Source organism: Aulonocara stuartgranti, assembly GCF_965226115.1.
Source record: "Aulonocara stuartgranti genome assembly, chromosome: 15".
Classification (NCBI taxonomy): Eukaryota; Metazoa; Chordata; class Actinopteri; order Cichliformes; family Cichlidae; genus Aulonocara; species Aulonocara stuartgranti.
Window position 1 is genome coordinate 35,125,379 of NC_138951.1, and position 25,220 is coordinate 35,150,598.

The following is a 25,220-nucleotide window of genomic DNA, read 5'->3' on the forward strand; positions in this document are numbered from 1 at the left end:
ACCAGACGAGGCTGCAGGCGGCGGCGTGGAAGCCAGAGACGGAGGCGCTGCAGGTGGCGGCGTGGAAGCCAGAGACGGAGGCGCTGCAGGCGGCGGCGTGGAAGCTGGAGACGGAGGCGCTGCAGGCGGCGGCGTGGAGGCCAGAGGCGCTGCAGACTGGACGGATCCTTTGGACCCTCCAGCGACGACAGGAGACGAAGGCCAGACGGGCCCCTCGGACCCTCCGGCGGAGACAGGAGACGAAGGCCAGAGCGGTCCCTCGGACCCTCCAGCGGAGACAGGAGATGAAGGCCGGAGCGATCCCTCGGACCCTCCAGCAGAAGTCATCACTAAGCCAGCAGTCATGGAGGCCACTAGCTGACACAAAGGCGACTGGCAATGCACTGAGCACTGGCTCTGCCCAGGCAACGCTGACATGGTGCAGTTCTCAGGTGGCTGCTTAAACTTCAGGGGTTCAGAATCAGCTGGGGACTGAGACCTAGCCTCTGGGGAAGCCCTGGAGCGGCAAACTGTGCCAATGGCGGCTAAACTATGAAAAGCACCTTGAGGTGAAATTAGACTTTCTCCCTGCATGGAGTGAATGAGTGAAACTGGTAAGACTGGGGCCTGAACTACAGGTGACACTGGAGGCGCTGGGGCCTGAACTACAGGTGAAACTGGAGGCGCTGGGGCCTGAACTACAGGTGACACTGGAGGCGCTGGAGACTGAACTGAAAGTGACACTGGAGGCGCTGGAGACTGAACTGAAAGTGACACTGGAGGCGCTGGAGACTGAACTGAAAGTGACACTGGAGGCGCTGGAGACTGAACTAGAGTTGACACTGGAGGCTCTGGAGGCTGAACTGAAAGTGACACTGGAGACTGAAAAGAGGAAGACACTGGTGACAGAGCAGAGTGTGTCTGCGGGGCAGCTAACTGAGCAGAGAGTGTCTGCTGAGCAGGTGATACGCTGTTCACAGAATCATCTGCCGCACAGAACACAGCCCCTGAATGAACAGTCACACAGTCCGAAAACGGAAAAGAGTCCTCACTCACCACAGCCGGCGAATTAGAAGCCCGAACGTCCGGCTGTGGGATCGGCGTTTCCTCCCCGCAGACGGCTCCGACGGGCCGGGCAAGATCACATCCGGCGAGTCGGGCAGCGAGGCAGGAGTGGCTGAGAGAAGGTGCGGTGTGTGCTGGAGAAAAGCCTGCATGGTCGGAGGAAGCGTTTTTAAAAGCCATGGCAGGCCGGAAAAGAGCCGTTGTAGCCGGTTTTCAACGGTGCGGCGAAGCTCGTATGGAGGATTCTCCAGCCACAGCCCGAGGAGGATCTCCACATTGTAGCTGATGTCATCCTGGAGCTCCTCGGACGGATTGAGTGCCGCAAGGTCCATGCTGGCTGGTTCGTACTGTCACGACCGCGGTGGCAGATGTGTGGAATTGGAGATAGGACCCAAAATGCGGCAGCTCTGGTGCAGATGAGTATTTATTTAACAAAAGAAAATACAAACAGCAATGGCGTGGGTGAAGGTGAAACAGGAAAACCTAAACTGGGTAAAACTAACAAAACAAACCAGAAACGAAGATGCAGGGAGGTCCGGGGAAATACATACGGAGAGACGCAGGGAGACCGAGGGGAAACAACACAGATGAACCAGCAACTACTATGACAGAAGACACAACTTAAATACACTCAGAGAACACAGGGAGATTACACACAGGTGGGGAACACAGCTGGGAGTGATTAACGTGACGAGACTAGGGAGACTGAAAACACTCACATAAGACGCAGACCTTCACAATAAAACAGGAACTTACACATGAAAGGACACAAACTAAGAAACGCGGACTAGATACAGGAACACACGGGCAGAACAGAGTAAACACTAACCAGAGGAAGAACAGAACCAAAATCGCAAGAAGAGAAAACACAACACGCTGGGTCAAAAGGAGTTCAAGTTTTGGACCCTCCGTTTACTGACCCCCCATTCATCTCACCTGAGACACCTTTTGTTCTGGGCTCCTGGAGAGCCGACGCAGAGGGAGAAAATCCGGCGTTCTGGTTCGACTGAGATGGCACACTAACAGACAACCACTACCCAGTTTATTACTTGCTAATGTGCAATCTCTGGAGAACAAACTGCGCGAGCTTGGGGCACGGCTCTCATTCCAGTGAGAGATGTGGGACTGCTGTGTGATCTGCCTCACAGAAACCTGCTTATTGGACAAGGTACCGGACTCCACCATGCAACTACCGGGATTCTCCATGCACTGCGCGGACAGGTCACAGGAGCTAACTGGGAAAAGCAGAGGCTTTGGTGTGTATTTCATGATCAACAACAGCTGGTGTGATTATGCAAATGTGCACCCGGTCAAATCCTTCTGCTCACCAGACCTAGAGTACCTGATGATTAAGTGCCGACCATTCTGGCTATCAAGGGAATTTACAGCAGTGATCATTATGGCTGTTAACATTCCCCCACAATCCGACACTGATCGAGCACTCGGAACTGTACAACGCAATCAGCAGCACGGACACCGTGCACCCAGAGGCAGGATTTATCATGACCGGGGACTTTAACAAACGAAACCTGAAGAAAGTTTCACCAAAACTTCACAAACACATTCATTTCAACATTCATGGAGACCAGCTACTTGACCACTGTTACACCTCCTTCCGGGATGTGTACAAAGCCCTACCCCATGCCCCATTCGGCCAATCAGATCATCGCTCCATCCTGCTCCTGCGCAGCTACAGGCACAAGCTGAAACCGGAAGCTCCAACCATGAATGCAGTGCACCACTGGTCGGACCAATCAGAGTCCATGCTGCGGGACTGGGAAATGATTTGCATGGCTGCTGACGACATTGATGAGTACACAGACTCAGTGTGCAGATTCATCAGAAAATGCATAGAAGATGTCGTCCCATCCAGAATAGTCAAATCCTACCCAAACCAAAAACCGTGGATTAACAGCAATGTTCGCACGGCACTGGCAGCACAGAGCACTACTTTGGGTTCCGTGAACACATCTGACTACAAACACGCACATTACTAACTCCGGAAGATGATCAAAGCAGCCAAACATAAGTACAGGGACAGAGTGGAACAACAATTTGACAACCCTCGGAGTATGTGGCAGGGACTAAACACAATCGCAGACTTTAGAGGGAAAATTAGCACACCACAGACCACGGCCTCTCTGTGCGAGGATCTAAACGTATTCTACGCTAGATTCGACACAGCGAACATCACAAGACCGGACAGTGTGACGCACCGCGGATGACGTCAGTGTGCAAACAGTGTCTGAGGAGGATGTGCGGAAATGCTTCAGGAAGGTGGATGCATGCAGAGCTAATGGTCCGGACAGGATCCCTGGCCGCATCCTCAAGTCATGCAAGGCTTAGCTGGCTGGAGTGTTTATGCACATCTTCAACCTTTCTCTCTCTTTGTCTGTAGCCTGCTTCAAAATGGCCACCATCGTCCCTGTACCCAAATCCTCCACCATCTCATCACTGATTGACTGGCGACTGGTAGCCCTGACCCCCATCGTGAGCAAATGCTTTGAGAGGCTGGTCAGGGACTTCATCTGCTCTGCACTACCCGACTCACTGGACCCTCTACAATTCGCATACCGCCACAACAGCTCCACTGATGACGCCATAGACCTGACATACATACTGCCCTCTCCCACCAGAAGAAGAGAGACACAGAGTGTGAGAATGCTGTTTGTAGACTACAGCTTAGCATTCGATACCATCATTCCCTCGAAGCTGGACAGGAAACTGCAGGATCTAGGATTAAGCAGCTCTCTCTGCAGCTGGATCCTTAACTTCCTGTCTGACAGATACCATGGTCAGTCTGGGCAGCATCACCTTATCCCCCGTCATAATAAACACTGATGCTCCACAGGAGTGTGTACTGAGCACTCTCCTGTACTCACTCTACACCTACGACTGCACGGCCACTAGCAACTCCAACATCATTGTGACAACACTACAGTGGCGGATCTTATCACCAAATGTGATAAGATGGCTTACAGGGAGAAGGTCAGCGCCCTGACCCACTGGTGCAGAGAGAACCATCTCACCCTCAACGTCGCAAAGACAAAGGAGTTAGTGGACTTCCGGAGGTGCAGAGAAGCACACACTCCCATCACCGTCAACGGACCTGCTGTGGAGAGAGTGAGCTGCTTCCGTTTCCTAGGTGTACATCTGGTGGAGGACCTCACATGGTCAGTACACACAAACAAAACAGTGAAGAAAGCACAGCAGTGCTTCTTCACTGTTCACTGTCACTGCAGCCTCTCCATCACAACTGACCAGGTGCGAAGTCGGCTGAGGAAGATGAAAACCAGGAAGGCCACAGGTCCTGGGTGGCTGTAGCTCAGGTGGCAGAGCAGGTCAGCCACTAATCAGAAGGTCGGTGGTTCGATCCCAGGCTGCCTCCTGACTGCATGCCAAATATCCTTGGGCAAGATACTAACCCTATGTTTGCCTACTGGTGGTGGTCAGAGGGCCCGGTGGCGCCAGTGTCCGGCAGCCTCGCCTCTGTCAGTGCGCCCCAGGGCAGCTGTGGCTACAATGTAGCTTGCCATCACCAGTGTGTGAATGTGCGTGTGAATGGGTGAATGACTGAATGTTGTGTGAAGCACTTTGGGGTCCTTAGGGACTAGAAAAGCGCTATACAAATGCAGGCCATTTACCATTTACCTGATAGAATCAGCTCCAGACTATTGAGGGATTGTGCAGATCAGGCTCAGTCTCTGTCTGTGGAAGATCTCCTTTGTGGTACCAGTCCCAAAGACAATGCACCCCAAGGAGCCGTACCACTTCAGACCCCTTGCACTGACTTCACACCTGATGAAGACCATGGAGAGGATCATACTACACCACCTTCGCCTATTAGTCGGGACAGACCTAGACCTGATGCAGTTTTCTTACTAGCGGAACATCGGGGTGGATGACGCTGTCATCTACCTGCTGCATTGGGCCTTCTCTCATCTGGAGGGCACCAAGTGCACTGTGAGAGTCAATGCTTTTTGATTTCTCCAGTGAGGGCAGAGAGGGACAGGGGGAAACTCAAACTGGTCAAGAGGGCCAGCTCTGTCCCTGAGCAGTCCATTGAGCAGGTTGGGGAGGAGAGGATGTTGTCTAAGCTAACATCCATCATGGACAACACCTCCCACCACCTGCATGAGACTGTACAAGCACTGCGCAGCTCGTTCAGCAGGAGACTTTTACACCCACAGTGCAGGAAGGAGCGCTACCGCAGGTTATTCCTACCAGCAGCTGTCAGACTCTATAACACAGTTTAACATCCTATTGGTTATCTTACTCATCAGCTTGTTTGTTCACTGTACATTTTATATATATCTCCGTACAATTTTTCTGTACATTGTTAACTGTATATACAAACTTCAGTTGCTTATGTATATAGGACAACTTTGTGTCTTCACTTTCATATTTTATATTCTCCTTGCTATAAGAGCTGTGTAACACCCAAATTTCTCATCTCTGGGATAATAAAGGTTTATTTTATTCTATTCTATAAGGTATTTTCACCGTGGTTAATAAAAACAGCTTACCGAGGATGTGACATCAAAGTGAAAGACCTTAAGATCTTTTTGTTTTGGTGTGTCATACAAAGACTGGATAATCTTGTGGTCATCAACCTCATGTTCTGTTAGCCTGATGCACTTCTTAAATGCAGTTCCTTGTTCGATATTTCTCTCCAAGTTTTCAAACAACCTTTGGATATACAATGACTTGCCTAAAATGACAAAAAAAAAAAAAAGAGGCAATCTATTGTTTGACAGAAATGAGTCCATCAGTAAGTCTACAGTATTAAAGATGCATTTCTAGAAATCAAGACAAAATTCAGCATGCTCTTTTCTACAAAAAAAATCTTAAATACTACTATTCAAAAGTTTGGACACACCTTCTAATTTAATGGTTTTTCTTTATTTATACTATCTACTACATTGTAGACACATATTTAAGACATCAAATATATGAAGCAAGATATATAGAATTATGTAGTAAAGAAAAACAATGATAAACAAATCTAAATATGTTTTATATTTTAGATTCCTCAAAGAAGCCACCCTTTGCTTTGTTGACAGTGCTGCAAACCCTTGGCCCTCTCTCGGTGAGCTTCATGACGTCAAAATGGTTTTACTTCACAGGTGTGCTTTATCAGGGTTCACTTGTGGAATTTCTTGCATTCTTAATGGGGGTTCTAACAACTGTTAGAATGTATATTATGACAAGAACCTATCCAATCAGTTAAGTAAAGAGAAACGACAGTCCATCATTACTTTAAGAACTGGAGGTCAGTCAGTCCGGAAAATTGCAAAAACTCTGAATGTGTCCCCAAGTGCAGTCGCAAAAGCCATCATGATAAAATCAATGGTGAAATCTATATGTAATGTTTTTATCCCATTACTTAAAAATAGTGCAGAAAGAAATTACTCATAAGAAAGTATATTGCACATGCAAGACTCACCAACTCCTGCACGACTGGAAGAAACAATACCAAAGGAAAAGCCTCCTTTGAACATAGCATTCTTGTAGTCTGAGGTAACAGTGTAATGCCTCAACAAATACTGTTGAATCCTTTCCAGTGGCTCTTGTGGCACCAAGTCTGTTTTGTATTGACTGAATGCAGTAGGAATGTAAGTGTGCTCTCTATCAGAGCTGCAAAAGATCACTAGCCTGTAATCTTTTTTCAAGAAGCACAGTTTCTGAAAACACTTTTCCATTGCACAGCTAACATCATAGGAAAGCTGGTCTGCCCACAGCATTGTGTAAATCTTCTGGCCAATTTCACCTGATGTGAGACATCTTCTTAGGAAAAGCTCTACTTGTTCATGAGATGTTGAAGGGGTACACAAAAGCACTTCATCATAAGCTGGCAATGGCTCGTAGTAGTTGTTCATGTACAAGAAGATACTTGAAGTCAGGACCTCATCATGTGGGCAGATTATGAGATTAGGTTGTTTTGATCTTAGGCCTTTTGGAAGGTTCCTTTTGAGTGAATGGTCTTTCGTCTCAGAGAGTTCTGGTTCCTCTTCCAACTCATTCTGATTTTGGTTTTCTGTCATCAACTGCAAGAGACATCCTAAACTCCTAATGTCTAATAGGTCATGGAAAAATATTTCCTTGTTTTTCATGTAGCCATTCCACAACTCCTCCAACTCTTTCAAACCCACAGCCTGGGGTAGCTCATCTGCTGGGTCACTGTCATGTGCAAAATGGCTAACACTGGGTGAAGATAGTTCATTGCATTCTCTATTGCTTATTGCATGAAATCTACTCCATGTACTCCAGACATCTGATGTTGTGCAGTTTGCTTTGATAAAAGAAAGCATCATCAGTGCTTTGTCTTCGAGTTCTGCATTCATGTTTGTTGGAATCAGAACACTGCACAAGTAGAATATTTGTTCTGCTGTGAAGTAGTTTAAGTAGTAGTGGTTAAATCTCTGTGTGTCCATGAAGTCTTGCCAGTTATCAAGAAACATCTCCATCTTCTTGGATAGAGATGTAAGCTGTTCAACTAAACTTCCATTTACTTGGAAGCTGTGCAGGGTTCTGCAAAACTTTATTCCCATAATGATACATGGGTCACTCTGAGTTTTACAAAAAATCTTAGCTTCCCAACACCTGAAAAGTGGATTCCCTGCAGTGTGAAGGTCTACAAATGCTTTTGCAAGTCTTTGGATGTTTTCAAACACCTGAATATGAAGAAGAAATTAGATTACAGGTGATATAAAAATATAAGTTATTGTTAAACCATCAATGTAGCAAATGATAAAAATTTTTAAAAAAAAAAATCATACCTCAGTGAAGCGCTTCACCTCGCTCTGATTTTGTTGTTTTTTTCCAGACATAAGCATAAGTTTATTTTGCAGCTCTTTCAGGTCCTCATAGGTATATGTCATGTTTGTATGTCCATCCTCAATTTGCAAGGTCAGTGAATTCTCTAAAGTAATCTAAAAAGGGAAGAATAAAAAATGATTACCTCAAATGTGTGTCCTTACCCCTCCAAAGTTTATATGGTATTATTGTAAAACGGTCTCTTTAAGAGAATTTGGGTTAAAAGGTAATAGTATCTCAGGAAATAACTGTTCATTCCACATATAAACTTTATTCCTCTGAATCTATTTAACAATAGCTAGTATATGATATTATACCTGCAATTCATTCAAATGTAAGTATTACTTTCATGCCAGCTATTTATTGTACCTTTTTCTGTTGTTGTGCTTTGATGATATATAACCCTCTCTCATTCATGGATGTAGCCAGAGACAGCGATGACAGTTCAACAGATCCATGGCTTTCTCTAACAGTTTTTAACCATTCTAGCTGGCGGGAAGTATCCCGCTGAAACAAAACAATGAAAAAACAAAGAAAAAACAAAACAAATGTTGAAGTTTTTTACCTACTGCAAGTCTTATTCACCTGATCACACACATTCCTACAGCACTTTTATGCCTAAACACTTTCTAACATTTACACAAACACTCACACCCCAATGAATTTGTTGGGGACAACTAAGACATGGTATAAGTGGTCAGTTTATCCCTTCTACTACTTCCCCATGCTACAGTATTGTTTGGCAGGTGAAAGAACTTCTTTCTAATGCTGCCCCCACCATCTGGACCCCGACCAGAAAATGGGTGTATGGAAATGGTTTTATCGTACTAATGACATTAGTTATATTCATGTGCAGTGGATGGAATCTCACCAGTTTCTCTGGTATCTTTCTGTCATTATCAAATGCATTCCATAACTTTGACAATGCATCTTTGAATTTCTCAAAATCAGAGTCCTGTTTCAGATCATAGAGCATGGGTGAGTAACCAAGGACAGCATCATGGAAACAGGCTACTCGATCGACATCCATGTCATTTTCTCCAGCAGAGATCGACGCCAGGTCAACAAAAACTTTCAGCTCGCTGATTTCTGAAAAAAGAAATTTCCTTTAGCTGTTATGAGAGTGTGTTTAATTTTTGGTTGCAAGGAATGGCATACTGTACCTTCAAGCTCTTTTTTAACCCACTGGACAAACTCTTTACTCTCACTGAGTGCCTTAAGACATTCCTTGCGGTCATTTGTGATGCCTTTTATATTATTTTTTGCTTCTATGAAGGCCTCATCAATGCAATTCAGGTTGTTTCTTTCTTCTGTCTTTCTTGAGTCTTCTTTCTAAAAATATTCATTTACAGTTAAAGAAAAAATTGCAGTTACTAATACAGAATCTAAGTATCAAGCATTTAAAGATAATTTTCAGGTAACCAATTAAATTATTATTTCATAAAAAATTGACAGCACAAAGCTCTAGAATATATTTTCCACAGCTGACCATGACTGTGCATTCTTCTGGAACTTTTTCTTTCTTTTAAAGGACGTAAACACAAATCTAGTCTTCTTACATAATGATAAATTATTAGAAAACATACCATTTGAAGAATTTTCTCCAGCACATTGAAATCACCTCTTGGACATATTATGTTTTTGATATCCATGATGATTGTGGAAGAGTCCACTGCTAGATGAACATCGTGGTATTGCTGAATTTGGCCAACCCTTCCTTTGACCCATTTTCTGTCATCAGATAGGTCTACTCTGCACATAATGTCTAAGTCTTTCCGCAAATCTTCATACCTTCCTTTATAGTCTTCAAAGATGCTGTTAATTTCCTGCAGAGGCAGTTCTCCACTTTTTAAACTATCATAAAGACATCTGTACTTGCTGTAGCAGATTTGAAATAGTTCATAGTAGACCAGATCAAGAGTATAGATTTTTTCATCATCGTCAGTATTTTCAATGTCATCTTCATGAGGCTGGTCTCTTGAAAGGTCCTCCAGCTTGTTTGCCCAAAACCTTTTGAAGATTGAACTGTCTTTAATAGCATGCAGCTCTGAAGCCATTTGATGTGTTATTTCAGAGAGGCTGAAATAAGTAACCTTTGCAGTTGTAGGTGAAGTCTGTCCATCAAGAGTGTAAACCTTCATAAATTCATTCAGATTCACTGTCTCGATGTTCTGTTGAAGTTTTTCGTCTAATCCATTGAAGTCAACTGCAGATTAAAAAGATGTTAGTTATCATCTCAGTACTAATCATATTAACTCAGACACAGAAGTTCTTGGATTCTGAATTTTTTGATAAGTAACTTGATAAAATCGCATTCTTAGACCAATTTAACTCATCCTTAACTCAGCACTTTGTGTTTTGCCAACCTTGAATCAGTGAAACTGATCACCTAATATCATTTGATACTGCCTCACATTCATGTTTATAAGGGTGTATGTAATGCAACATAATCTGTAATAGGGAATTTGTATTGCAATGCAAATTCTGTATTACCGTAATTGTCGGGCTATAAGCCGTTACTTTTTGCACAAGCTTTGAACCCTGCGTCTTTTAGTCAGATGCGGCTTTTCTATGGATTGCCCATGATTTTTGTCATATCGTAAGACGATTTGTTTTGTTTGTGCCGCTGTTGTACGGCACTACGTTGCCTGGTGGAAGGATCGGGGTTCAAGAGTGGTATGTTGGTCACATGTCTGTCCGCCAGGCAACGTAGTGCCGTACAAAGTAGCGCGAAAAACAAACTTCAAAGTAGCGCTACGCGTTCAGCAGGAGGTGTGGATGATGAGCGGCGATAAACTTGCGAAAAGCAAGTTATGCCCAACTCCACCAGTGGATTCTGACAGCGTGGAAAAGTGTGAAAACATCCACGATCACCAACGGATTTCGAAGGGCTGGACTGCTGCATGATGGAGAGGAGGACACCGCCACGGCCCTTCAGAGGGTGTTCAACTCTGACATTGACAACGAGGATTTCTTTGGTTTTGAAAGTGACAAATGTCACAATATGGCTGTGTGCAGGCAAGAGTAGGACCCAAACGCAAACTCTTAGAGACAAAAAGTAAACTCAAAAAACACAGATTGCTGGTGTGGAGTGGGACACAAAAAACAATACAAAACTAAACTGGGAAAACTAAAGCACAAGGAGCCACAGGGAAAACTCACACAGCTATGAGGGAGGACGCAACACTGACAAAGAGAAAGATGGGGCTTACAGTAAATATACTGAGGGATAACGAGGGGGAATGAGCCACAGGAGGAGAGCACAGCTGGGAGTAATTAGGCAGGACGAGACAAGGGAAGCAAAACTAGAAACATTAACATAGGACAGACTGTGAAAGTAAAACAGGAAACACACTGACGGAACTCAAGACATGTAAACTTAACAGACTGGGGAGACAGAACATAGGGACCTGAAACATGGAACAGAAAGGCACAGTAGACACAACATGAACATAACAACGCCACAGGGGAAGAGTAAAACAAAATGCAGGAACACAGGACCTCTTTCAAAATAAAATGGGAAACATAATGAAACGCAAATATGACAACATAAGAAACACAGACATGAAGCACATGAAAGACAAGGGAGACTTAACAGGGGTTGGAAACACAAGGGGAATCTAATAAACAAATGAACTTAGATAACCTAATGAACAAAATAAACTCAAACTTAAAACGCTGGGTCAAAAGACCCAGGATCATGACAACAACGAAGGAGAGAAGCGTGACGAAGCCATCCTGAGCCTGTTCGTTTCGGACACTGGAGGAGAGGACTTTGGTGGTTTTAGTGCGCAGGAAGAAGAGAAAGATGGTGGTGAATGACTGATTTTTCTTCTTGTTAAAGCCGTGTCACTGCACCTGAGCCTAAAAGGTAGTCCGAATCTATTTTTCTGGTGTGCTGTAGGTTATTGTTATATACTACATTTGTTACTCATTTATGAAGCACAGTACATGTTTTGTACTTGTAATTACCGATACTTGTACATATACCTAAAAAGTTATGCAAATATGTACCCATAACTTGTTTTTCAAAATATTAATAAAAGTGATGTGTCTCCAAACAGCCATCTCTTTCCTGACAATTCCCTTTGTGCATATTCTCTTACATATGATAAGTCAACATTGAAACACCTGCGGCTTTTAGTCAGGTGCGGCTAATGTATGTACAAAACAGGATTTTCCCCTGATTTTAGCTTGTGCGGCTAATATTCAGGTGCGCTTTGTAGTCTGGACAATACGGTACATATTATATTTGTAATATTATTTGGATATATTACACATATATCCATCATGTCCATTTTTTCCCCATTATTCTACACTGTATTAATTCACTTGTAGCCTCAGGTGAAATTTTAAAGGATCCAATGTGTAAAATGAATCACAAAAAGCTATATGGATAGGTCATTAGCACTTTTCTACTGTACATTAGCATTAAAACTGTTTTATACAGCATTCCTCATTCATGCATGTTTAAGTACTCACACTTCCACTTCCACTTAGTAAATCAGAGAGCAACTTGGAGTTATTATCTTAGCAGATATTTGGCATTCATACTGGAGCAGCCAGAGATCAAACCACCAACCTTCCAACTGAATAGATGAGGTGATCTATCTCCTGAGTTACAGCCACCCAGAAGTTATTCATTCCTTGTTTTACTATGTAGTTTGTCTCTTTAGTCTTACCTCTAGTTTGACTTTCTGACAGTAATTTTCCTTGATTGAGTTCAGTTTTGTGTATATCCCTTTTTTTTTTGCATTTTCTTTATTTCTTTCTTCATTTGTGTCATCAGACAAAACATTACACAACAGTTAGCATTTAATCTATTTGATATTAGAAGGTGGAAAACAGTTAAGGTATCTGATAGAAAAATTAAAGTTATGCAACAAGTTGAGGAAATGTATCTCTCTCTCTCTCTCTCTCTCTGCCTGTCCCTCACTCCATGTTATTCTAAGCTATTTTTTATTCAAGTACTATTAGCATTCTGTTCCAGCACGCTGTGTAATTAAACTAATTTCTTTTGACACATATATTTTCCCTGAAAAAGTGTGTGATTATGTATATGTATGTAAAAGTATGTGAAATGTATAAAAAGGCCCAACAACATCGCCCTGATGAGCACTCTAATACACTTTTACATTGTATGCTGTCACTCCCTTGCAAGTAAATAAAACACATTAAACTGACTGTTCTGAGTGTTTCTTTATAAGAAATTTTTTCTGACAGTTTTCTTAAATAAATATTTTCGAACTTTGTTTATTTTCAGTTTTTCTGTATTTTTTTCCTTTTTTTTAAAACCCATATTTAACGATCAGTTCCACCTTTGCAAATGGTTGGTCAGAAGATGCTACCATGTCTCTAAAAGACACACTGTCTTATTAATATGTCTTAATGCGACATCTAGTCTTTGTGGTGTTCTTTGTGTAAGTACCAGAGCATACCAATGAGACATTCATGCCCCCTTACAATTGCTAAGAGATTTGTAAGAACTGGTTTTACAGTGGAAAACTTGCATAAGTCAACTATAGGCATGTCATACGTTTTTAGACTGGACGAATAGCGCATAAAATCATCGATTTAGACTGTAGGAAAAACATGATTTACTGTGCTGCTCACAGGCAATCAGCAGCCACTGGCAACTTGAAAAATGCAATATTTTGTTAGAAATTACTCAGTACATAATTTGATATTGTGAATGAATGAGTATAGCACAATAGCTACAACATGACCATTCAGTTTATATTTATTGGCTCTCTTGCATGTTATACTTCAGTGAACCTCAGGGCCACACCCAACAACCTCCACGAGGGGTAAAAACTTGTGACTCTCCACCATTTACTTTTAGAATTAAAGAAGCCTCTTGGATGAGATGTGAAACTTTTCAAAAACCTAAGGTAGTCCAGTTGCCTTTTTTTCAGTTGTAAAAAGTGGCAAAGCATCGATCTAGTGTGCTCTGGTAGCTTTACATTTTGTTTTTCCACCATAATTTACCATCCTTAAAAAATCTTAAGCGTTTAAAAGTTCTCTTTACCAATGTTAGCAGCTTTTCACTGGCTGAGATGCTGCAATGTTACCAGTATTTGGTCTAGACTTTAAGAAGACAACTTAAGAATACAACTACTTAGACAACTTTATCATTCTGGGAATTTTTATAGAAAAATAATGGACAGACTAGAAACAAAAACATTGCTTATACCTTTGAGGTGTTCTGGAAGCGTCTGGCAGATTTGTAGAAGATCTCTGACCAACTCTATCTCATTCTTGACAGCTTGTGATTCCTTTTTTCTTTCTTCAAGTAATGCTGTTATGTGTATGTCATCTTTACAACGACCATCATCACAGAGGCCATCTGGGGAAACATAAACAACAATCAGAAATACTACAAAGAACAATTAAAGAGCCTCCATTTTCCAGTCCAGCTGCACAAATGTATTTTTTCTCTCTTCTCTAATTGTTTTTTTTTTTTTTTTAAATGGCATCTTTTATAGGTAACTCATATGTAAGGGCAATTAAAAACTTGTACATCTGACCACTGAAACTGACAACAGCTACATTTGGTTTTTTTTTTTTGCAGTTTTAATGTGAATATTTGGGTTGGAAATCAACGCTATAAACAAAACCAGCTGGAAAAAAGATCCAACTTTAATCATTAATTAAGCATCGCAAATAATTGATTTGCTCATGAAGCTAATGCGATGAAGAAAAGATATTACATTTAAAAAGACACCCTTGTAGAGTTCCAGCTTCAGCTTCATGTTTCCTTTGTTAGAAAATAAGAAAAGCCCTACTGATTACTCAACAATTTGTGGGATATCCTAATTAGAAAGACCTTAACTTTTAAAACTTTACATTTTTAAAATTAAAGAACCAGTAATGCAATTTATTTAGTATTTTAGACTTGCCTCAAAGAAGTCAATACTGGAGATCACAAAACCAGATATGCATATCACTTGCCTTGAAGCGACGGTTGTTGTGATTTGGCGCTGTATACATGAAATTCATTAGAATTTGAATCACTAAGTACCACTAAGAGTAGAGAGTTGACCTGCTTATAAATATTTATATACTGCAGTATTGTCATGAACACCTACATTCCATTACTACTGTAAGACTGAAGGCAGAATTTAAAGAATAAACTACACCTAATTTACAAGTAAACAATTTTCATACCTTATAATTCTTGTAGAATTTGTAATTTAAATACACCAGCTAAAATGAGTGGACAGACAAAGAAAAACAAATGAGGAATTGAGGACAAATGAGAAATGAAATATTTTTATTCACCTGTCTTGAGCAAATCCACAAATTTCTGTTCCTTCTGAAAAATTAAGTTTAAAGTTTTCATTTGGATATCTCCTCTGAGGAACTGCTCTGACATCGTTTTGAATACTTTAGTTGCCAGAGTAATCCTTTGCTCTGCTTCATCTGAGAGTTTGTTGATCAGTCCCCCTCTCCCTAAACCAGATTGAGAAGAAAAAAACAAAACAAAAAAAATAAACAAAAACATCTTGCTATGAGTTTGTACAGGAAAAAAAAAATGTTAATCACAAAAAATTCATGTAAAGAGTTAAATAGACAGACTTGAGGTTAGCCCAAAACACTGCATGAAGGCCCCTTTAAAAGACTAACACTAAATTTATACACAGCTACTGTTTGTCGAAAATGAGTCTTTACCCTAACATTAGACAAAAAGTAGTAATATTATACATTACATACTCAAAATACTTTTTGTTAATATTGCAGCATTTACCAGCCGTTTGGAAGACAGTTTTGGCAATGGAAGTGTTTAAAAGGTACTGAAATATCAAGTCTTCGTCTTTGATGTAATCTCCATTGGCATCTGAGGGCCATGATTTTACCACAACAGCAGACATCAGGTTCCCAAACTGTGTGATGTCATATTTTGCCAAGAGAGCTGAAATACCCTTTTCAGATTTATCCTGAGCAAAAAAATAAGTAACAGGAAAAATTCATCACTGATAGCAATTAATATTTTTGCCCATAAGTTAATCTTTGTTTCTTCTAGGACTGAGAAAAACATCCAATATTTGTCAAACAGATGTTGAAGAACAAAAAAGGAATTACTGATTTAAACAATTCTGTCCTTATAATTGTACTCTGTGGAAATCTTTTTGACCAAGTCCATACTTTTTCTTCTGAGCCAATGTAGCTTCTTTGTGTGTTTAGGGTATTTAGGATACTTAAAGCCAATCAGAAAGAGATTTTAAATAATGGTGTTTAACAACACAAACATGGAACAGACTTCTAGATTTCTGTACCCCATAAAATTAACAAAAACCAGAAACTGAAAGCTGATAATGTACATAAATTGAAACTATTTTCACTACTTCTTACTGGTGAATTAAATTGTTTGAGGAAAGACTATATATATATATATATATATATATTTATTTATTGCAGATTTATTGTAGCGGGTCAGGGCTGTTCGGGGTTCTGTTTGTACAGTTATGTTTTGTTTATGTTGCCATAGTGACGGGTGACGCCCTCTCGCCGCGACGGTGTGTCCTTCCGGGGTCAGAGGGCGCCCTGTGTGTTGTGGTTGTTGTTGTATGCAGTAAAGTGAGAGGGCTTTATTGAAACTGAACATGAGTGATTAACAAAAAAAAGGTGAGCGTGGCGAAAAACAGAACTTAGAAATAAACTATACTGGAAAAACTAAAACCTAAACAACAAACCTGAACGAGAGAAGGCAACTTGCAGGGGGAACAGCGCAGGGAGAATTTACAGGATGATGGAGGGAAAACCGCAGGGAAAGCACACAGGATGACAGAGGGAGATACGCAGACAAACCAGCAACACACACACACAAGAAAACACAAGGCTTAAATACACACACCAGTGTGTGAATGTGTGTGTGAATGGGTGGATGACTGGATATGTAAAGCGCTTTGGGGTCCTTAGGGACTAGTAAAGCGTTATATAAATACAGGCCATTTACCATTTACACAGGGCAATCAGGGAATGGGAAACAGGAGGGAGACACGGCTGGGATAAATTGGACATGCGAAACTAGAAACACTGATGAGAGACACAGACCTACAAAATAAAACAGGAACTAGTGATGTACGGATCGATCCTGAAATATCGATTCCTCCAATACCAATCATTTATGTTCTAGAATCGATTCTCACATTAAAATATCGATATTTTAGTAATTTAGGGTAAATTTGTAGTTTATCATTAACAGGAACACAGTGGAATGAAACTATAACATTCGGATTGTCTACATTCAAAGGAACTACTTCCTCTTCCGCCTTTCATAGTCATGTGCGAAATACGGCTGTATAAATGTCTCGCAGCCCCCTGACGTGCGCACTCACAACAACGGCTGAGCGTAATTGTGCGGACGTATTTTACCTCCACAAACAGCTGAGACGTGGTTTGCGATACATGTGGCAAAAAAGTGAGGTGTTGTGGCCATACTTGCCAACCTTAAGACCTCAGAATTAGGGAGACATTCAAAAGGGCTGTTGGGGGGGGGGATAAATACATTTTACAGTGTTTATTTATCGGATAAAATACATTAAATGTCACCATTATTATTGGCCGGCCCGGAAACAGCGGGGGGTGTCCAAATTCAGAGGCTGCTTCCACCTGAGGACCCAGCCTTCACGGTCTAAAGAAAGCCGGGTAGTACGTCACAGGCTCCCTCAGTGGAGTGAAACTCTGCCATCTGCTACTTGCTATTTAAAATATAACCGGGCGCTGGCATAAACTCTCGACCGCCTCACACTTTGTTTAATTGGTTTTCTGTTTGACGTTTGTTCAGCTGTGTGAAAACCCCGGAGGAACCCTCCCGAGGGATTAATAAAGTTAAATTTAATTTAATCTAATCTAATAACTTTAATCTCAGCCAAACCGATTTAGTCACGAACAAATAAAACACTGAACAAGCCAAACAATGACATTTTTAAGTTATCAAAGTGACTTATATATCATGTTAACCCCAGTAGCGAAAGACCGCGGGGGTTTGAAGACGATGTGTCGGTCGGTTCAGATATTTGAAGTTGACACAGCTACATTCTCACCTGAAAATATGTTAAAAGTTTTTTTGCGACCCAGAAAGAGAAATAAGAGTAATATTAAAACTAAGTCGCTGCCGCAATTGTTGGAAACTGGAATTGGCTGGGCCGCGCTATGAATTCTGCAATATGGTTTTTCAATTTTGTTGTCCGGGTGGAAAATCGGGAGAAATTCTGGAGAATTGTGGCTCCGGGAGATTTTCGGGAGGGGCACTGAAATTCAGTATTCTCCCGGAAAAATCGGGAGGGTTGGCATGTATGGTTGTGGCAACATCACTAACCTTGTCAAACACCTCAGAGTAAATCATATCACAGAATATGATGAGTGTATGTTGAGGCGAACTGAAGAGGAGGAGAGGGACAGGTGCTGCTAGGGCGAGACAGACATCTCTCAAGGAGTCCTTTAGTGCTGCAGGCAGGCAAGGTGTTCAAATAGCTTCAGTTTTTTTTTTATTTCTATGTGATGAACTCTGCATTATTAAGTGATAAGAACAAGTAATCCGATGTCCTGTAATCATTATGATGCTATAATTTGAGATACAATAAATAAAATAAGTTTTTGTACAAAGTATCGGTATCGGATCAGTATCGTCGATACCACCCTGAATTTTACTTGGTATTGGATCGGAAAGAAAACCAGTGGTATCGCACATCACTATCACACATGCAAAGACACAGACTAAGAAACACAGACTTTACACAGAGGAATAAACACGCAGAAATGACTATAGGCTAAACTGAGGAAGAACAGAATCCAAAACCAAAGACCTAGAAAACCAGAACCAAAATACATCACAATATTAGAAAACACAAAACGCTGGGTCAAAAGACCCAGGATAATGACAAAAATAAATGTATAAGCATTCATAAACTATTTATTTAACATTTTCTGAAATCATACCTTGCAAATCTGTGCAACAGCCTCCAATGCACATTTCTCCATTGAGGTGCATAGTAATGTTTCCCTTGGGTCTTTCATTGTATGACAGTATATACCAATTTGATCCATTTTAGATTCCTAGTTCAAAAGCACATATTCAGTTTTGAGTCTCAGATGCTTGGAAAATACGCATACAGCACAAAAATATTTGCCCCCTTCCTGATTTCTCTCTCTCTTTTTTCTTTTTCCATACAGAGATAACCCAAGTAAATACAAAATGCAGTTTGTAGATGAGGATTTTGTTTATTAAGGAAAATGCTATCCAAAACTGCAGATCTAGCCACTTAGAACTGTCAACTCCTTCTCATGTCCACCATGTGCTTGTCCCTTGCACTTGACTACAGAGTGTCACCAAGATATGGTGGTTTCTTCAGAAGTTTGACTTTTATTCTTTCCAAATATTTAGATAACATTTAATGCTAAAAGATTTAACACCTTTTCCACTGCAAATGACCCAAGCTATTCCTAGCAAACATTTATTCATTACAGTGTATCTCGTAAAGAAATGGGTAAATCACAAAATTCATAAAATAGTAATGCTGTGGAAAAATATGACAAATATAGGAAAAAAATCAAGAAGGGAATATTCTTTTGTGACATTGTAAATAAAGTCTTACCTTTTTAAGTTTTGCTTCAAAATCTCTCCTGAATTCCTTCCTCCAGAATGAAGTGTGTTTCTCATGACTAAAGGATGCTTTGAGTAACTTGTTCCATACCTACCCATATGGAAAAGATATATATATAAATCTTATAAAGTTTGTATCTGTCTTGTGTGAAACTTGTATGAAAAGCATATAAGAGTGAAAACAGATATAAGATCCCTTGAAAAATTATATAATGAAACTTGTATGTTTTGGATACTTACTAAAACAATATATGAAAGTAATGAGAAAGTGGCCACTTTCATGAGTAATCACATATAAGTTTTTACTATTTCTTTTCCATATGGGTACAAAAAAAGAGAGTCAATTGTCAATGGAAATGTTAGCATGAGTGTGGGAAAATGTAAGAGTCAGCAAAGAATTATTTAATACTTTTTACAGTATTATGAGCAGAGATGGGAATAACGGCGTTACAAGTAACGGCGTTACTTTTTTCAGTAACGAGTAATCTAACTAATTACTATTTCTACCGTTACAATGCCGTTACAGTTACTAGCAAGAAAATGCGGTGCGGTCGCATTACTATTTTTCAACAAACAGATGGTTGAAGCTGCCTTCAGCTTACCATACCTTATATCAGTTGCACGGAAGTAGCTGACTACGTAAGTAATCTGGACGCTACAGCTTCAAGCAGCTGCGCGCTCCCGCGGACGGTAATCACGATCACTTTCTAGCACAACACCTGGAGCTAAGGGGGCAAAACAATTGCATGAGTGCTGCTGTTTGGCTGAGGAAGAATAATAAGCACTTTAAGATGGCAACAAGGTGATATATACCAGTTTTTAAATTGTGTTAGGTAGGCCACGTAAAACCAGAGTCATGATAAACAATATATATGTGCCGTTTTTTCCCTCAATGGTTTCGTCACGTATTTTGGCCCTGCGACAGACTGGCGACCTGTCCAGGGTGTACCCCGCCTCTCGCCCTATGACAGCTGGGATAGGCTCCAGCGCCCCCCGCGACCCTGAAAAGGACAAGCGGAAGCGAATGGATGGATGGATGGTTTCGTCACGTTTATTAAGGACAGCGCTAGCAAGCACTCTCTGCTTATGACCAAAAAACAAAAACAAAAACACCCCTGCCCTTTCTTCTTGGTGGAAAAATGCACCATGTCGACCAATCAAAAATAATATGGTAACATGACATTTGGTTGTTTAGGAAGAGGGGGACGTTTTAGGGGGAGAGAGAGAGAGAGAGCAGAAAAAAGAGAGAGATTTGTGACATTTAGCGTGTTTGGAGTGTGTAGTTAATGTGTTGTCTTTTGTAGTTAGTGTGTAGTGTTGTGGATAGTTTTGTGTTGTGTGTCAGAACAATGAGGTGACTGCTGTCTGCAGGTATCAGGCTGTGATGTTCTCCTTTATAGTGGACAGAAATTTTTGGAGTGGCACAAATAATTTGTGTGGCATCTTATTGAACAGCCTGTAAGAGAACAGCTAATTGTTCTGCAAATAGTTAGAAATTGTTATTTTAAAAAGGGGTAAAAGGAAAATGGCTGCAAATAACTTTGTTGTTTGCAAAACTCGTGCATATGTTGTTTGCAAAACTCGTGCATATGATTTTAAAATTGACAATATATATTTACATTTAAAGTTATTAAACATGATTCAATAAACATGTTTGTGGTTGTTACAGTAAAAAATATTACTTTTTCTACTCTGATTTTATGTTTTTTGTCTGATTATAGATCAATTGTGTTAATACAGTATGTCAAAATGAAAACATAACTGTAAATTCAGCCACATGAGGTTGTGCTGAAAAGGATGATCCCAAACAAGGCAAAGTAAATAGTTTTTAAAGGTGAAATGTATAGGGAAAATCAAAAGTAGTTAAAAATGGGCAATTATACCCTGGACCCCAGAGGGTTAAATGTTTTTTTAAAGTAACGCAATAGTTACCTTTCAAGTAATTAATTACTTTTAGAATATTGTAACTCAGTTACTAACTCAATTACTTTTTTGAAGAAGTAACTAGTAACTGTAATTAATTACTTTTTCAAAGTAACTTGCCCAACACTGATTATGAGCGATTTTAGTTTGACATTATTTGCCAAGTCAAACATAATGCCACAGATTATTTCACAGTGCTGTTGATGTTAACTAGCAACAGGGAGAAGATCTAAAATGGTAGGCTGATCGTGCACATAATAAGTGCAGTGTGAACATATTAATTAGCACATAGCAATTATTAACCAGTAGTTTGAAGGAGAGTCAATAATTGCCAAAATAAGCAAAGAACAGACAGAAAAACAGAAATTCCTTGATGTTTTAGAGAGATGTAATGTATAACAGATGAAATGTTACATAACATGTGCAATCCACTGATGAGGACAACAGCAATTACATTGTCACTGAAAGCAACCTTACCATTCATTTCTGCTTACCATCATTTCATTTGGTGCTGAAAATGTAGGGCGTTCGTTAAGAAGGAGGAGTTTGTTTTTGAAGGTCTGTCTCTGCCACTCTCTCATTGTGGTGAATGTTTCCCCAATGGACTCTTCATGAATCCTCAGTCTTGTCTGTAATCATTTGTAACAATATTACATTTATCTTTATGAAATCAAGTAATTAATTATAAAGGCACTTTAAAATTAACTGTGTTTTATCAAAGAAAGAACAAAAGCTCTTATACACATACAACAGTTGCACTGGTCCAAAGAATTAGAGGAGGACTTTTTAATCAGAGCATTTTATTCAAATCAATCAGTCTAATACATTTAATCAATGTCTATTAATCTTGGTCAATTATGCAGCAGAGGGGGTTGTTAATCAGTTTCAGAACTCGAAGGGCAACAATGAGACAACACCCCAAAACAGGAATTCAGTTCAAGGCGCTAAATATTGTAAGGTAAAGACCATACAAAAATACAAAGAAAACAGAGAAATCCCCAAAAATTATACGGCCCCCTTTGAGAAAGTGCTTTAGCCACAGTGGGAAGGAAAAACTCCCTTTTAACGGGAAGAAACCTCTGGCAGAACCAGGCTCACAAAGGGGTTTAGGGGAGGAAGAAGGGACAAAGATAGGAGGTGGAAGAGACCCAGAGATTAATAATAACTAATGATTAAATGTAGAGTGGTGTACAAACACATAGTTTTCAGTGTATCTTTTTTACTCACTGAGGGCTCTGCCTCCCGTTCTACTTTTAAACACTCTAGGAACCACAAGTAAGCCCATTAGAGCATGCTCTAATGGGGGTGCACGGCATGAATATGTTAAATATAAATACACATCCAGTCATCCACCCATTCACGCACACATTCACACACTGGTAATGGCAAGCTACATTGTAGCCACAGCCACCCTGGGGCGCACTGACAGAGGCAAGAGAGGTGTGTTAGCCACGGCTCTCTGTAGCGCATCATGCTAACCTCCCGGTACTCCTTTTGGAGTTTGCTCAGCGCCACCAATTCCTCGATCTTATTAGGGAGAGATCTAACATTTCCCACTGTGACACTAGCACCACCGGGCCCTCTGACCACCACCAGTAGGCAACAGGTGAAGTGTCTTGCCCAAGGACACAACGACCGAGACTGTCCAAGCCGGGGCTTGCCGATTACAAGGCGAACTCCAAACTCTTGAGCCACGATCGCTGTATATGTATTGCGTTATTCATTTTTATTTATGGTATGAATAAAAAAAATGTTTATGTTAAGATATTCATTGTGTGTACTCATGTTGTACAGTGTTTAACTGCATTATGGTGGTTTAACAGAGACAGTATTTTAGTTGTCACCACAAGGAGGCACTGTTTCATTGTAAAGGCACGGATGCTGCGTCATCACACAAGAAGAAAAAAGTATACCACAACAAAATGGCACCCATGAGGAAAAAAAAAGATTTGCCGCGTGCGGAATAAAGTTCCCAAGATATTAAGGACATTTTTGCCTCCGTCGTCATTTTCCTTCGAGTTGATCGCTGTCGATGCTGCAATACTCAGCAGTTTATTTAAATGCTTGGACCCTATTAGCATAATGGACAGCTTTTTTGGGGTTTTTTTGCGGGGGGGTTGCTTTCTTTTGGTCAATTTGCATGATTGACACCTCCTTTTAATCGTTTGAGCCATTAGGATCACAGTATTTTTCTGTGTTTTATTTTAGTGAACGGAGGACGTGCCAGTGGCCCTGGGACCTCAGGTAGTGGGTCGTTTTCACACTTTCACACTTTCTTTTGTACAGCACCAGGTGGGCTGCAGTGATTTTCTTTTTGTGTGATTTTCTTTTGGGTCCACGGCTGCTGGTAAGTCCAAGTTCCATCATTGTTTTATTGTACTTTTAGGACACTGTCAACAAAGACGCTACATTTTGTTCTCCTAATATTTTATTCTTTATTTCTTTTACTATAAATAAAACTGTTTTAATATTGGAGCCAACCTGCCTCAGTGTGCATCCTTGCGGCCTCTTTTTATTCTTTTTATCTATTTTTCTTAAACATATATTTCCTGGGGGTGGAATTCCCCTAGGTGGCGTTGTCATTTTATTATTTCTTTTAGAACCCTGCCGATGGCAAGTATGGTCACATACACTGAGCTTCGGGCCGCCAATGGGCTGGCCATTCCTTACATTGGCTATTTGGAGCTCAGTGTACTCCTGTGTGGCAAGGAAATGCCCTCTTGTGGGATCCTTATAGTGAAGGACCCTCCTGGTGCCACGCCCTCTGTCCCTGGTATTTTAGGAATGAATGTAATCCGCAGCTGTTATCAAGAGCTGTTTCGGGCTTTCGGTGGCTCCTTGTTTAATTCTCCTTCTGTGTCACAAGCACCGAGACCAGTTTTGGAGGCCTTACATCAGTGTCACCAGTCTGCAGCCCAAGCCCCAGAGGACCCTGTCGGTACCGTCAAGGTACAGGGCCCGCGGGCCGTGCGGATACCTGGTGGCGTCATGCAACTGGTGGCTACCACCTGTTCTCAGCAGTTGTCAGGTCAGGCTGTGCTTTTTGAGCCTTCTGAGTCCGGGTTGCCAGTTGGGTTGCTGGCCTCTCCATGTTTGGTCCAGGTGGATAAGGGTGTTGCCTACATCCCAGTCATCAATGTGGGGACAGCTGAAGCTGTTCTCCACCCACAGACCCATTTGGGAGTGATAAGCCAAGCTACTGTTGTTAGCCTCCCTGCTGGTGTTAGCGAGGAACGCTCTTCTCCCGTCACAGTTTCCTGCCATACAACCAGCAGCCCTGCTCAAGACATGGTGGATGCGATTGACCTGTCGGCTCTCGCTGAGTCAGAGCAACATGAGGTACGGTTACTTTTGCAGAAGTACCGCTCTGTTTTCTCCACTCATGAGGGAGACGTGGGCTGCACAAACCTCATTTCGCATGACATACCTCTGCTTGATGACGCACCCGTCCGGCAGAGGTACAGGCGAATTCCTCCTTCTGATTATGAGGCTGTCAGGGCCCATATCAATCAGCTATTGGAGGCCCAGGTAATTAGGGCGAGTAGCAGTCCTTATGCCTCTCCCATCGTGTTGGTCCGCAAGAAGGATGGAAGCCTCCGTCTGTGCGTTGAATATCGTTTGCTGAATAGCAAAACAAGGAAGGACGCCTTCCCCTTACCTCGCATCGAGGAAAGTCTGGATGCCCTTGCTGGCGCACGCTGGTTTTCTACCATCGACCTGGCCAGCGGGTACAACCAGGTGCCAGTTTCTGAGCAGGATAAGCCCAAGACCTCTTTTTGCACACCGTTTGGCCTGTTCGAGTGGAATTGTATGCCGTTCGGGCTGTACAATG

The 25,220-nt window shown here is 41.3% G+C and overlaps 1 protein-coding gene across 1 annotated transcript in view; it reads right to left on the reverse strand.

Annotated features, from left to right (window-relative positions):
* The window catches only part of LOC309688663 (E3 ubiquitin-protein ligase rnf213-alpha-like), a gene marked incomplete at both ends in the record, with an annotated part of 113,477 nt that extends 89,592 nt beyond the window's left edge, over positions 1 to 23,885 (reverse strand). The window contains 9 exons of the mRNA XM_082504534.1: positions 5,571 to 5,755; positions 6,491 to 7,718; positions 7,824 to 7,976; positions 8,230 to 8,367; positions 8,732 to 8,949; positions 9,024 to 9,192; positions 9,447 to 10,066; positions 14,054 to 14,206; positions 23,870 to 23,885. Of these exons, the coding sequence (XP_082360660.1) occupies positions 5,571 to 5,755; positions 6,491 to 7,718; positions 7,824 to 7,976; positions 8,230 to 8,367; positions 8,732 to 8,949; positions 9,024 to 9,192; positions 9,447 to 10,066; positions 14,054 to 14,206; positions 23,870 to 23,885 (2,880 nt within the window). The remainder of the gene's footprint in view (positions 1 to 5,570; positions 5,756 to 6,490; positions 7,719 to 7,823; positions 7,977 to 8,229; positions 8,368 to 8,731; positions 8,950 to 9,023; positions 9,193 to 9,446; positions 10,067 to 14,053; positions 14,207 to 23,869) is intronic.
* Positions 23,886 to 25,220: the final 1,335 nt, after the last annotated feature.